The sequence below is a fragment of the Theobroma umbraticum genome, unplaced genomic scaffold (genome assembly GCF_002168275.2).
Source record: "Theobroma umbraticum cultivar Fairchild unplaced genomic scaffold, ASM216827v3 scaffold_20.0, whole genome shotgun sequence".
In the NCBI taxonomy this organism is placed as follows: domain Eukaryota; kingdom Viridiplantae; phylum Streptophyta; class Magnoliopsida; order Malvales; family Malvaceae; genus Theobroma; species Theobroma umbraticum.
In genome coordinates, this window is record NW_018397266.1 from 5,916,047 (window position 1) to 5,930,138 (window position 14,092).

Genomic DNA, 14,092 nt, shown 5'->3' on the forward strand with positions numbered 1-14,092 from the left:
CAACCTTAAACGACAAAACCCATTCTCGCACATGAGGACCACATCAATAAAAACAACATTCCCAAACCACTAAATTAACCCTGACACTACAACAAAACTTACCAGTGTTTGACGATTGATGAACCCTAATCCTGCACTCTCTCGATTTAGGTCAAGGTTTAAAGGGTTCTAAACAAAGGTTTGATCTTAGGGTATTTTGCTATGGGATGAAGCTACTAATTGGAGTAAAAGTCTAAAAAGAACCCTAATCTATCAGTGATGTAGCAATTGATGAGAGAACTAAAGGAAAAAAAGGGAAAATGAGGAAAGAAAGGGACTATAGTGATTAGCAAACATTAACACGTGATTAAGATATATTTATACGTGAGCAATTTTGATATTTCATATTTCCTGTTAATGGTGTTTAGACTTCAAGGATGGACTATTCATTTCCAATGCTAATAGATTTGTGTAGAATTATACTTAAACGTTAAGGGGGTGGGGGTATTGTACCCTAAAAAAATATGTTATCTCTTTTCTCCTCTTAGAACCTTAATAAAAATAATTAAATAAATTTTAATACGTTTTTTTTAATTTTTATTTTTTGCATTTCGATCCATTTGAAGAATTTTGTAATAATCAACATCCATTTTTTAAATTCCTTTTTTTTCTTTAACTTGAAGAATTTTTTTCTTTTCTTTTTAGATTTTGTTTTTTTTCACAACTTTAGCTTCTTCTTTTTTTGGTAAGATAAAGATTATTGTATTCATATAGGGAGAAGTTACAAAGTGTTGTTTCAACTTTTCACCAGTTTAGTGTAAAGACTTTGCATAGCAACCTACAACCCCTACAAAAACTATAGAAACTTGAACTAGTGTGAATGCTAATTGCTTTGGAAAATGGATACCTAGGCTCAATGTGATTACAGAAAGATTATCACACCCCCTACTATTTACGTCAATACAAAAAACCAATATTATTACAATTAGATGATTGTCAAACTCAAACCTAATAGCAGCATACACAATACCACTCATTAACAAGACCAGATGTTATATAGACTTTTAAATGTTTTGCAGTATCAATAAGGCCCCTTTCCACCAATACAAGAATTGAACCCACACATAAAAAGAACCTATAATAAGATCATACAGATCCATCATCTACCCATAGACAAATTAAACTTGTCGCCTAAATACTAGAGAAAGAGACAAATCCCACTAGTGTTTTGATTTGATAAATCATAAATTTAGTTTTCTTAACTAAAGGAAATTTGATTTGAAAGGGAAAAAAAAGAAATACAAAAAAATTATTGATATTTCTTGGCCTCTATCTTTTAAAGAGGAGAAGATTCATTAAGATTGATCTCATGGAAGTTATTACTGTCAAGGTCTTGCATTTCTTTTTTTTTTATCTTTTTTTTATAGTTTTTTTTGTGTTCAAAATTTTATTTTTAAAAATTATTTTTTTCTTATCAATGTTTTTAGAAGAGGATGAATAATTTTTTTTTTCAAAAAGAATATACCTAAATTGAAAAAAATGATATAAGGGTTATTTGTGTTTTAAAATATTTATGTAATATTGAATCCTAATTTTTTTTAATTGTTAACTAACAATGTTAATAGTCAAAGGATTAAAAGTATAATTCTAAAACAAGAAGGACTAAAATATCATTTTAAAGTGATTGGAAGATATTTGGATTTTACCTTTTTATTCATAATAGTGTTAAAATCTTATATACCATAGTCAAATTTACAAAAAGTGTTATTAAAAATAGACAAAAAAATATTTTGGTATATGTATAATGACCATTTTCATTGAACATGGTCTAACATGTTAGATCAAAAGCCTAACTATTTAAATTATAATTGGTTGTTCTTTGATTATTTTGATCAAAACTTTTTAACAAAAAAAATTACCTTTAAAGAATAAAATAATGAAAAGTGGCTATTGGTAATAGGTTAAAATCTTAAATTAAAGTCCTAAAAGCCCAATCAAAATAATCCAGGCCCAACAATGAGAAGCAAGGCCCAAAAACAATAGCAATTAAGGAAACCAGGCAAGTTGCCATGCTCCCTTGACACATTCTTATAATAATACTATAACAGATTCCACATAAGTGAGATATAGGGTGAGCTTTAGTTATATAAATTTGGATCTTTCATCATCTATTAAGTATGTTTTTGGGTTAGTAACATGGCTTTGTGGTTTATAAGCTTACTTAAGTTTTATTTTTAGGGTTTAAGGCTGCACAAGACGAGGTTAGGCTTAAATTTCAACTCGTGACATTTGGTATCAAAGTCGATTCAGATCTTCACTAATGTGGGATTTTCATGAGAGATACAAAAATTAAGGTAGACTTGGACTAATGTAAAAATCTCTTTGTTTTACGAATAAAGAGCCAATGCAACAGAAGCGTTGCACAATTAGGTTAGGTATAATGTCACAGATCTCACATCAGTAAGAGATGAAGTCAATCTTAAGTATATAAATATGAGTTTTTCATTACTTATCAAGAATGTCTTTTAAGTTAAGATCGAGTCAATAATTTATAGGCTTCCTTAAGTTCTATTTTCAAAATAGAGTTTAAAGTCGTATGAGGTTGAGCTTAAGTTTCAACACATGATAGTCTTTTGGGTTGAAAATGTAAATCAGTGATTTATAGGCTTACTTAAGTTCTGTTTTCAAAGTAGAGTTTAAAGCTGTGCAAAGTTGAGCTTAAGTTTTAGCACGTGACAATTGGTATTAGAATAAATCCGGATCTTCACTGATATATGATTCTTATAAGAGATACAACGATCGAGGTAGTGGGGCGTTGCACAAATAGTGGGATAGAATATCATGGATGCCACATCAATAATAAATGGAGTGAGTTTTGAATATATAAATATGAATCTTTCACAATTAGTGGGGTAAAATATCATAGATACCACATCAATAATAAATAAAGTGGGTTTTGAATATAAATATGAATATTTCATTATTTAGTAAATATGTTTTTTAAATTAAGAATATAAACTTGTAATTTATAAAATTAGTTAAGCTTTATTTTCAAAATTTAATCAGCAAGATCTGAGCTGTCACATATACGGGGCAAATTCTGTAGTAAGATCATCATTTTTTTCTTTACTTTAAAGTCAATTAATAAAGATCATTTAATCTATGAGATTAAATTGTAACTATTGATTTAAAACCCAAAAAGAAACTAGTAAACAAATTCAACCGGTAAACAAAAAATCTTCCCTTTGATGGACTCTTTTAATGCCTTATTAATAAAAACCATTTATTTGCATTTCTTTTATTCAATGGCTAAAATTTTATATTATAAATAAGATTATCACTATAATAAATCAGAAAGTCAAAATTAAAAATATATAATAATAAAAATAAAAACACATGTAATTTAAAGTTGTCATTAAAAAACTTAGAGTAAAGTTTTTAAAAGCTATGATTAAAAATTCTTAACGTAAAGTAATAAGAATTGATATAAAAACTTGTAAATGTAGAATAACTAAATTTAAAATCTTAACGTAAATATGTGAGAATTAACGTAACAAGTTAATTAAGGAAAATAATCTAATTTTAATGAAAAATAAATATTAAATTTATATTCTCCGACTAAAAATGTTTAACAATATAAAAATTTTAATTTTTAAATAAAAATAATAAGGATAAAACTAATTATAATTCAAAATTGAAATAGATAAGTTTTGACATAAAACTGTATCGATTGACGTAAAAACTGATAAAAAAAATAATTAAATTTTAAATCTTAATATAAATGAAAGAGAGTTAATGTAACAAGTCAATTAAATAAAAAAATTTAATTTTAGTAAAAAATAAATATTTAAATTTATATTCTTAGACTAAAAGTAATTAACGATATATAAATTTTAATTTTTAAGTAAAAAATAATAACAAAAAAAAATTATAGTTCAAAATTGACATAGATTTTTTTGACGTAAAACTATAAAAATTGATGTAAAAACTTATAAAGGTGGAACAATTAAATTTTAAATCTTAACGTAAATATGTAAAAGTTAACATAATAAGCTAATTAAATAATAAAATCTAATTTTAATAAAAAAACAAACATTTATATTTATATTATTGGGGTAAAAGTATGTAATAATATTCAAATTTTCATTTTTAGTAAAGAATAATAAAGATAAAAATAATTATAATATACAATTGGCACAAAAAAACCCTTGACGTAAAATTGTAAGGATTGACGTAAAAATTTATAAAGGTAGAACAACTAAATTTTAAATCTTAACTTAGACGTGTTAAAGTTAACCTAACAAGTCAATTAAGTAAAAAAGACTAATTTTAATAAAAAATAAATATTTAAATTTATATTTTCAGATTAAAAGTATTTAACGATATATAAATTTTTATTTTAAATAAAAATAATAATAAAAATAATTATAATCTAAAATTGACATAAATAAACATTAACATGAAATTGTAACAATTGATGTAAAAACATGTAAAAGTGGAGTAACTAAATTTTAAATCTTAATGTAAATGTGTGAGAGTTAACTTAATAAGTTAATTAAGTAAAAAAACTTAATTTTAATGAAAAAATATTTATATTTATATTATCATACTAAAAATATGTAACAAAAATTAAATTTTTATTTTAAATAAAAAATAATAAAAATAAAAAATTATTGTTAAAAGTTACTATTTAAAAGGCTTAACGTTAAATTATAAAAATTAACGTAAAATCTAATAAAAATAAAATAAATAAATTTAAAATCTTGACGTAAATGTGTGAAAATTAACATAATAAATGATAATAATAATTTTTATTGAATTAATTAAATATAATTTTAACATTAAAAAAATAATATTCTTATAGTTTAAAGTAAAAATAAAATAAAATTAAAAATTAAATAACTTTTAAAATAAATCATATAAATTTAAATATTATCTTAAAATAAAAAAATTTAAAAATTATATATATTATTTACGTGTTAAGCTGTTATATAAGTTTTTATTTTTTAAAAATTTTATTAATTGGTCTCATGGTAACATTAGACTTACTGTAGCCTTTACCCATATACAACATTCATACTTTTATAAGCGAAACTTCGAGGGTTTTAGGGCTCTGCCATTCGCTGCGCAGAGCCAAATTAATTAGTCTGTCACTCGTCACCCTCGTTTCGAATTTCGATCGCTCTCTTATCGTCAAATTGCCCTAGGAATCCCTCAAGGTTCATCTTCTCTCTCAATTGCATCTATTCCTCTTTCGATGATTTCTTACAAAACCCTAATTTTCAATAATCTCTCTTAAACGAGCCTAATAGGTTTTCAAGACCTTTGATTTTTCTGTTTCTTCATCGAGGAAAAGGTATTCACATTTGAGCATTTTCTGTTTGTGTTTATTATTATTTTGGTTGGTGCAGTGTATTACGAGAATGTCTCGTGTTTATGTTGGAAATCTGGATCCTCGGGTCACTGAGAGGGATCTGGAAGACGAGTTCAGGATTTTCGGCGTTCTCCGCAGGTATTTTTCTTTTCTTTTTTTTTAATAAAGAAAAATATTGAATTTTGATAGAGACGCCAGAAATTATTGGTTAAATATCTATGGTAGCTGTGAAAAGTTTCAGGTTTGCTAACTTTAAATGATTATTTAGTTTGTTCTACAATTTCATACAGGACAAAAAGTCTTGCTTTGAGAGATTTGTAACAAGTTTTTCATTGGTTGGTTGTTAATGAAATTAAAGCAGTGTATGGGTTGCTCGAAGGCCACCAGGATATGCATTTGTTGAGTTTGATGATCGAAGGGATGCTATTGATGCAATCCGTGAATTGGATGGTGACTATAAATTCTTTTCTTCCAATTTTTACTATGAATCTTGATGTTTTCGGTATTTATTTTGTTTATATCTTTTGTTTCACATACCTTTTTGAAATATGGCGGTTTTCTATTCATATTTCCTTATACAAGTTGATCATTTTATTTTATTTTTTTATGTTTGGTTGTCTCTGTTTTTTTCACTTTTTGTGCTGCATATGCTTGAAATCTGTTGACTATCGAGCTTTGATATGTTAGAGATATGTCCCGACTGTTTGAGTTGCTTACCGATTTTCTTTGATATTTCCTCAAGTTGCTATTGTTTACTAGTATTTGGTGGCCTGTTGTTTGAGTTGTTTAGTTTATTGTGGTTGCTCATCCAACAATTAATTCTAAGGTTCATCCTCAATTCTGTTTAGTTCTTTTGGATCCTCACATTCAAATGACTTGAGTTCTTATCTATCCTGTTTTATTGACATTTCAATGAAATTCACTAAAATGAAATTCACTAACTACTTTTCTTTTTCCGCTTGAAGGCAAGAATGGTTGGCGTGTGGAACTTTCTCATAATTCGAAGGGTGGCGGAGGCCGTGGTGGGCGCCGTGGTGGGGGTGAGGATTTGAAGTGTTATGAGTGTGGTGAACCTGGTCACTTTGCTCGTGAATGCCGCTTGCGCATTGGTTCACGAGGCCTGGGAAGTGGCCGACGCCGAAGCCCCAGTCCTCGTCGCCGTAGGAGTCCAAGTTATGGGTATGGGCGCAGGTGTGTTTAGGGGTTCTTTTAGTTTTTCTGTTGGAGGTCGTAGAGGATGGCAGTTTCTATGCATTTTGGTTTGTAGAGGAGCCTGTAATATCGAAGGGTGCATTACAGTATGCCTTTTCTTATGCTAAGCAAAAGGCTTTTTTTTTTCTCTCCTGGCTTATATTTGTATGAGCAATCACTTAAGTGAACATAAGATAACTGGGAGAGGGCTTATTAAGGTGGACTTGGAGTCATGCCTGCACCATACATGCTAATTTAGGAATCAATAGCCTTTGGCCTTTTTTGGAAGTCTGATGTGCTAGAATACATAGTTCTGCAAGAATAATAAAACTGTGTCCAGTTAATATGTGCATGGCACACCAATTTTGTACTGCATATATCTATGTGTCCAACTAGGTTTCTATTTTACTGACAAGAAGCATTTATCTGTTTATATAAATAAATTTGATAAAGGTTTATTATTTTAAGTAAAATTTGTTTTGTTTCTAATGATTGGTCATTTGAACAAGTGTATGCAGGCTATGGAAAAAAATTACTAACTATTTTTCCTTGCTCATAAATTTTTTGTATCTTGTGGCAGGAGCTATAGTCCACGTGGGAGAAGATCTCCTCGGCGCCGCAGCGTATCACCTCGTCGTGGTCGCAGCTACAGCAGGTCGCCTGCTTATCGGCATTCTCGTCGTGATTCACCTTATGCTAATGGGTAAGTAATGCATGCTGAATTATTAATAATCATAGATCTTAATTTTGATCCTTGCTTCGTAAAGTCAATTTGATATGCTCACTACATTCCTTTGCAGGGATTAAAGTGTGGACATGAGCTGAAGCAAATCTGAAATGACATCTATGGCAAACTAATATGCAATACTGTAGTTCTAATAGGTTCAGTGAGCAAAAGAGATTTATGTTACTTATGTTCATTTCGTGACAATGAGGTTGTTAGAACTTGTGGTTTTGCATGGCTTCTACTCTACAAAGTGTTTCAGCCACCAAAAGGGGTGCCTTGGACACCGTTTTGCGTCGGCTTGCTGTCTTCAGCATTTGAAACTGGGAGGTCCCTTTCTTACTTCATATTGTTATCTACTTATATTTATCTGTTACGTTTTTATTTTTACTTAGTTACTATGGTAAATTTATCTTTATGAGGTAGAAGATTCTAAAGGGTTTATATGTTTTGTTTTGAGGTGTGATTTTGAAGTAAAACAGCATCCTTTCGCCACTTTACTGCATCTTAGTGCACATGGTTTCCCCCACTCATTGCTTCTCTGCACCACTTCATCTACTCGTGGTCGCTCCTGCATATTGTAAAAGCTTGAGTTACTTGCTAGTAACAACAATTTTGGTTGCAACCTTGTTGTGGTGTATGCATCTGCAACAAAGCTTCTAATTTTTTTAAGAAGATGAAGCTGTTAATTGGTCTCCTGTTATTAGCTTCTCTGCTCCTCGTCATCTACTTGTAGTATTGCTTCGTATTCAGCTAGAAACTGCAATTGCGAAAAACTGAGAGCAGACCCCTTCTTAGCATGTGCTCTTCTGCAACAAAGAGTTTGATCTAGCTTTGACCTTTGCTTCCATGGTAGCTGATTTGGAGGGTGTCAATACCAATTCATCTTGGTCTTGTCTAGTACTATTTTTTGATCATGGGTAAATGTTCATATATATGCTTGGAGACATGTTGGGAACTGTTGGTATGGCACCTTTTCTGTCTCCATTGTGACAACATGTTTTTGAAGGTTGCATTCAGCGTGGAAGCTGCTACAACCTGCACCAACTTTATTGTTGATCATCTAAGTGATGATTATCTGCAAAGGCCTGAAGGAAAGTAGGTGGGAAGTAACCGTCCTGCCTTCTGCTGTGTCTTTCCTCGTTTTCCCCCCTTTATATTTGGGTTGAGAGGAGGGGGGGTGGAGGCGTCTTGTATATTTGCTATTCCCTTTGGCCACTGTATTTCACAGAAATTTAGATACATTAATATGGCTAATGGTAAATGGTTGGACTTGCCTGTTCGGCCCATTTCTATATTCTAAGTTTGGATGTTCTGCTGTTCCATTTACATGACGCCTATAACAATATTTGATATTTCAAGACTAATGATATGCTTGGACTTGGTCAAAAAAAAGAAAAAAAACAAAGCTAATATTATGCTTGGTAGTTCTAGTTCAAAATTCACCTTGTGAAAGGAAATCTGGGTGTGCAAATTTCAGCACAACATCCTTTCTCTTGGTGTTTTAATCCGTCATAATTGACAAGCTTAAGAAGCAATGCCCCGTGGCACTAAAAGTTGCCCCTTTCTCCTCGTCTCTGTGATGTATCCTTGTTTCCTCACCTTGACTTTTCCCACATTTCACTGAAAGCTTTTGTCTGTACTTGGTTAGTTTAAGCAGGAGCATCATTTTCGTTCCCCGCAAGCAAGAAGTGTTATTAATTTTCTGGGCGTAGGAAGGAAAGAAGAGATTTCATTGGATTGACTACGTTTGGGGAGTTTATATCAGTCAAAGGTCAACACTCCATTACCAATAAATGTATTCTTCGGTGTCCCCACCATAGTGCAAGTCTTAAGTCTTCTTGCAACTCCTTCCAACCACTCGGATAAAACTTTGATTTTTGTTACTCCTTCGCAACACTAAATTTTGTTAGGAAAGTGAGCGAAGAAAGCATGGAGAAGTAGTGCTATAATTGTTTTACCATGACTAGCTTATTTTACTGAAAACTTTATGAAATTCTACACAAAAATCTCTGCTTGATTTTTACCTCAACCCTTTGCCGGTTGTTGAAAAAAGGTAAATTATTTGTGCCAAGCTTGATGTAGAAATCCCGGAGCACTTTCCAAGTAATTGTTCCTTGAAATTCCCTCCAAGCACCTCAATAGGCGGCACTCATCAGTACAATCATACAAGTAGCAACAAATGATCTTTGCAAGCCATCGTCTTAATCTACAATCAGTTCATATCCCGGAAAATGAGAATCTAAATTTATTTTCTTGGGTAGGAAGGAAAGAAGTTTCCTTGCTTGCTCATGCTATTGCTTGGTGAGTTTACATCACGCAAGGTCAACATCCTTGACCAAATGAATGGACGAGGATGCCCTTGTATCCTAGGTGTTGCTCCAGAAAGTCAAGTCCTCTAGCCAGTCCTCCAACCACTAGCGATAAAACTTTGAGCTTTGTTAGCAACAATCGCTTTGTTTCGAGTGAAAGGCCATAGAAAGTGAGTGAGAAAGGGGCATGGAGGAGGATTATACCCGCATTATGTTGAAGCAGAAGCTAAACTTCTTTGATATTTTCAAACAAGCTCTAACAATTCCGTGCACAAGTAAGAAGTTCATTGTCTTCAGTTTTTTCACCTCCCTTCCTTTTTTCTGCTTCTTGGTTTTCTTTGAGATCATTCTCCAGGGACTATTCCTTGAAACCTCCAAATTTCTTGAACTACGTCCACACTACTCGTATTACTACTATGATCTTGGGAAATATGAAAGATTGGCAACGAATTTTGTCCCTAAATTAATTCAACTCTGCCTTCTTTACCTGATACCTTATCAGCTCCTGGAGTTCCTCATCGTGATCGTAATTGTTCCTTTGGCGTCAATGATATATACCGCGGAGAAACCAGTCAGCTTCAGAGATATGATGGTACGCAAAACAAGGTTAAAAGGTCCCTTCATTACATCCATATATGTTCATCTCTTGTCAACTACTATTCTAATAGGCTTAGCAGGATTTCTCACCAACTGCTGTCTTATGGTAAGGAGCTTTGATTATCACGCATACTTTGATATTTTGCTAACAATCGTTCGGGGAGTTGGTTGTACGGCATTGTTGGTTAAGTTGTTAGAGTGGAGTGCTGGATGGAACATGGCTTTAGTAATTTCAATATTGGAGGAGAAATATGGGATTGAAGCATTGGAGTGGGCGGCATATATTAACAGGGATTGTAGACAGCGAGGACTTATTTTGATGCTTGTTTTCTTTGCGTGGGGACTTACCGTTAGGCTGTCCTGCATCTTTTATGAATACAGTGATGAACTTGCAACTGGAAGCGTTTTGTTCACTTCCATATACACTTGCTTGATTTGTTTAGGAAATGTGATGAAGTGGGTAATTTGTGTTGTATATTTCTTTGATTGCAAGAAGGGAATTTCAGAAAAGAAAGTTGATGATGAGGAAGTAGGAAGAGATGTTAAACTTGTCAATGTTTAAGCCCTTATTGCATTTTGTAACCGCTATGAAAAAGCTGAGAAAACTAAGTGACTGTCATTGACAGAACTGAAGCTGTACGTACTTAAATCTTGTGCAGGAGTTGACACTGGATATTCTTTGCTCCCTTTTTAGATCACTTATATAATTGAGCATTTGTGGAATATTTTGCAATATTAACATTGTCAAGTTGCTTTTGAAATGAATAATGTTAGGAGTCATAATTTTATTATGATTGTAACTTATCAGTGTAATTTTTAAGTTTGAATGATGGGTTGTTGAGCACCTTAATTGATCTCAACTTGAATTCGGTGTGTCTGATGTATCAGTTTAGATTTCTAGATGGAGCTATTAGTTAGCATCCTAAGTAATGGCACAACAGACAATTGGCCAGCACTAACTGTCCTCTCTATTTGCAGATTATGCTTGCAGCTTGTTGAGTTTTCTAAGAATTAATGAACTTAAGGGAAAAGAAAAATTTGAAGAAGAAAGGTTTTAGGAGAAAACAGAGAAAACGAAGCAAGCTCTTCTGGAAATGAAAACTCCTTCTCTTATCATCTCAAATTTCATTCCAGCATTTATACAAGAATTTGAAAATCAAAAACTAACCCAGCTTAAATCTATCCTCGATACAATAACACTAGAAAATAAGATCTGTAAACAAGCAAGAACAAACCAGCATTGGTTCTTGAGCAGCTATAACGGTAACAAAACAGTCAACAAAACGACACCAAACTATGTGTTTTAGATTTCAAAGGAAATAAAAATACAACAAGAACTCAGCAACTATTGCTTATTCAAACGACTCCTTATAATGCGTTTTAAGCACTTCACTTCAGCTGATAGTCCCATCACTTCACCGCTGAACCAGATTCAAATCAGCCTTCCAACACAGCTACTAACATTTACCCAATTCAGACCTAATAAAACTAAATTTAATGTAAAATCATCAACTATGTACAATTGAGACCTTCCAAACTTTGACTCCAATTCTGTTGCTTTATCGCGGGAATACTTTTCTTGGGCTGGTTTGTTGATTATGGTAATACCAAAAGTCAAACAACACAACACACTGCCTTCCGGGGCACGGCATACTTTGAAACTTTGAAATTCTAAGCAGAGGCAATGATTCTGTCTAATCAGCTTGTTGCAATGACATATTTCACATTTTACTCAAATTTTAAGTCAAATTCTTTCCAACAGTTTAGACCCATGGTTTTATTTTAACGCGTATCAACTCACCCTGAATACCAGCAAGTAGGTTTGTGCCAAGTCTAGTGGAAATGCTATAACCTATTGCAATTTCCAATAACTCTGACCAGGAAAATGATCACGAATATATTTACACTTTTTTCTTTTCACAGGGTCGGAAAGAAATTTTTTCTTGCTTGATCACGTTTGGTGTCAAAAGTAATATAGTGTATGAATATGTCGAGTTTGATCAGTCAAGTTCTACCACCCACTTTCAATGACTGGATGTGGATAACTTTGTATGAGCGTGCTTTTGGGTCTCCCCAAAAGGCCTGAAGTCTTCGTGCAAGACCAAAAGAGAAGACTTTGTTCTTGATTTAACAACATATGCCTCAAGATGCTATAGAACTACAGAATGAGAAACATGGAGATCGATTACACTCAAATTATGTACAAGGAGAAGCTTGAATTCCTCGATATACTCAAAGAAGCTCTTACAATTCCCCAGAAACATATCAACTTTATCATCTTCAGCCTTCTCACCTCCTTACCTTACTTCTGTCTTTCAGTTTTCTTTGAGATTGTCCTCCAGCAAACGTTGCTTAAAACCTTCAAGTTCTTCACACCCGTGTCTTCAGATTACTTTTACTATGACTGGGAATCATCAATTGCCTTGCATGATGATTGGCATAGATCTAAGGGGAATCTTTCTGGTGAATGGATTAAACTCTGTCTTTTTTACCTGGCACCATATCATCTTCTAGGGCTCCTTAACATAGTCATGACTGTTAATGCAGCATCCATGATATATGCAGGAGAGAAACCAATCCGCCTCAGAGATATCTTGGTACAGAAAACAAGGTGGAAAGGTCCCTTCATTACATCAATATATGTTCTTCTATTGTCAACTTGTATTCTACTTGGATTAGTTGGTGTCGTAAGCAACTGCTATATTCTGTCGAAGGGCTTTGTAATAGACTACTATTTTTACAGTTCGAATAACATCTTTGTGGAATCATTGATAACCATATTCCATTTCACTATATTTATAGCATTGTTGATGAAATACTCAGAGTGGAGTGCTGAATGGAACATGGCTCTTGTGATCTCAGTATTGGAGGAGACGTATGGGATCGAAGCATTTGAACTCTCGACTTATTTTAGCAGGGGTAGTACCCGGCGTGGACTTCTTTTGATGCTTGTTTTCATTGTATGGGAAATTGTCTTCAGGTTGCCCTGCCTCTTTGGGTGGTCCAGTGAGGGGCTTGGAGCCATTTTGTTCACCTCTGTATTCACTTGCTTGATTTGTGTAGGGAATTTGATGAAGTGGGTGGTTTGCGTGGTATATTTCCTTGATTGCAAGAAGAGGATTTTAGAGAAAAAAGTTGACGAGGAAGTCGGAAGTGATGGTAAAGTTGTCAACGTTTAAGTTCTTATTCCATTATGTAAGCACTAGGAATAAGCAGAAGAAACCAAAGGGCAGTCATGAAAAGAAGCTAAAGTTTTATAGATGCTTAAATATTCTGATAAAAATTATGATGGCTTGTTGCAGCATTTAATTTGTTGGGAAATGTTGGTAGCATTCTAGTGGCAAAGTAGCACTTGAATCATTACATACAGATCTTACCACATTTCCGTTCTAATTTCTGCTATACTATTCCCTTTTGAATTCAGGGCCATTCCTACTTCCCTCTCTTGGCTCTGCTAGCTGGAGAATACCAGTTGATATTATCTATTTGTGTTATAACAAGAGAAATAGCCAGAATTTGTGTTACATTATTATTACTTCCCTTTGATATTGTCTATTTGTGTTGCAGAGGTCACCACTGCTCTATCTGAATGCATTTTACCCTCCCTTTGTTTGGTTAGAAGACTCATAAAATTTATTGATAAAGCAAGGCACTTTATCACATTGCTCTCTAGCTTAACTTTCAAGCTACTATGTCTACTTTGAGGGATGTTGTCTCCGGACTTGTGCCCATGCAACCCCTTTACCTATACCCCCATCCGACCCACTGCTATTCTTTAACGAACGATACTGTAGAATAAAGAGTCTGGTTTTTGTAATAGCTAAATTTAATAAGAAAATCATTAATTAAGTATAATATAGTTCATTTAAGAAACTGTTAAGGGTATATATCTCATTCAGTATATTTACACCTTTG

General features: G+C 32.8%; 3 protein-coding genes across 6 annotated transcripts; all 3 read left to right on the forward strand.

The window, feature by feature from the left end:
* The first annotated feature begins 5,039 nt into the window (after positions 1 to 5,039).
* Positions 5,040 to 7,763, forward strand: RSZ21 (RS-containing zinc finger protein 21). 4 transcript variants are annotated; one of them, XM_021437715.2, is made up of 6 exons: positions 5,040 to 5,198; positions 5,391 to 5,491; positions 5,712 to 5,803; positions 6,319 to 6,544; positions 7,125 to 7,247; positions 7,345 to 7,763. In XM_021437715.2, the coding sequence occupies exons 2-6, from the start codon at positions 5,403 to 5,405 to the stop codon at positions 7,349 to 7,351; spliced, it is 537 nt and encodes a 178-aa protein (XP_021293390.1). In that variant the 5' UTR covers positions 5,040 to 5,198; positions 5,391 to 5,402; the 3' UTR covers positions 7,352 to 7,763. The 4 variants fall into 4 exon arrangements, with proteins under 4 accessions (XP_021293390.1, XP_021293392.1, XP_021293391.1 ...); XM_021437717.2 differs by having other exon boundaries at positions 6,319 to 6,532; XM_021437716.2 differs by having other exon boundaries at positions 5,715 to 5,803.
* Positions 7,764 to 9,675: 1,912 nt separating this feature from the next.
* LOC110423350 (uncharacterized) lies at positions 9,676 to 11,043 on the forward strand. The gene is made up of 3 exons (XM_089784691.1): positions 9,676 to 9,855; positions 10,083 to 10,283; positions 10,375 to 11,043. Exons 1-3 carry the CDS (start codon positions 9,768 to 9,770, stop codon positions 10,737 to 10,739), a joined length of 654 nt encoding a protein of 217 aa, XP_089640817.1. The 5' UTR covers positions 9,676 to 9,767; the 3' UTR covers positions 10,740 to 11,043.
* Positions 11,044 to 12,050: 1,007 nt separating this feature from the next.
* On the forward strand, positions 12,051 to 13,793 carry LOC110423364 (uncharacterized). The gene has a single exon (XM_089784720.1). It carries the CDS (start codon positions 12,343 to 12,345, stop codon positions 13,354 to 13,356), a length of 1,014 nt encoding a protein of 337 aa, XP_089640846.1. The 5' UTR covers positions 12,051 to 12,342; the 3' UTR covers positions 13,357 to 13,793.
* Positions 13,794 to 14,092: the final 299 nt, after the last annotated feature.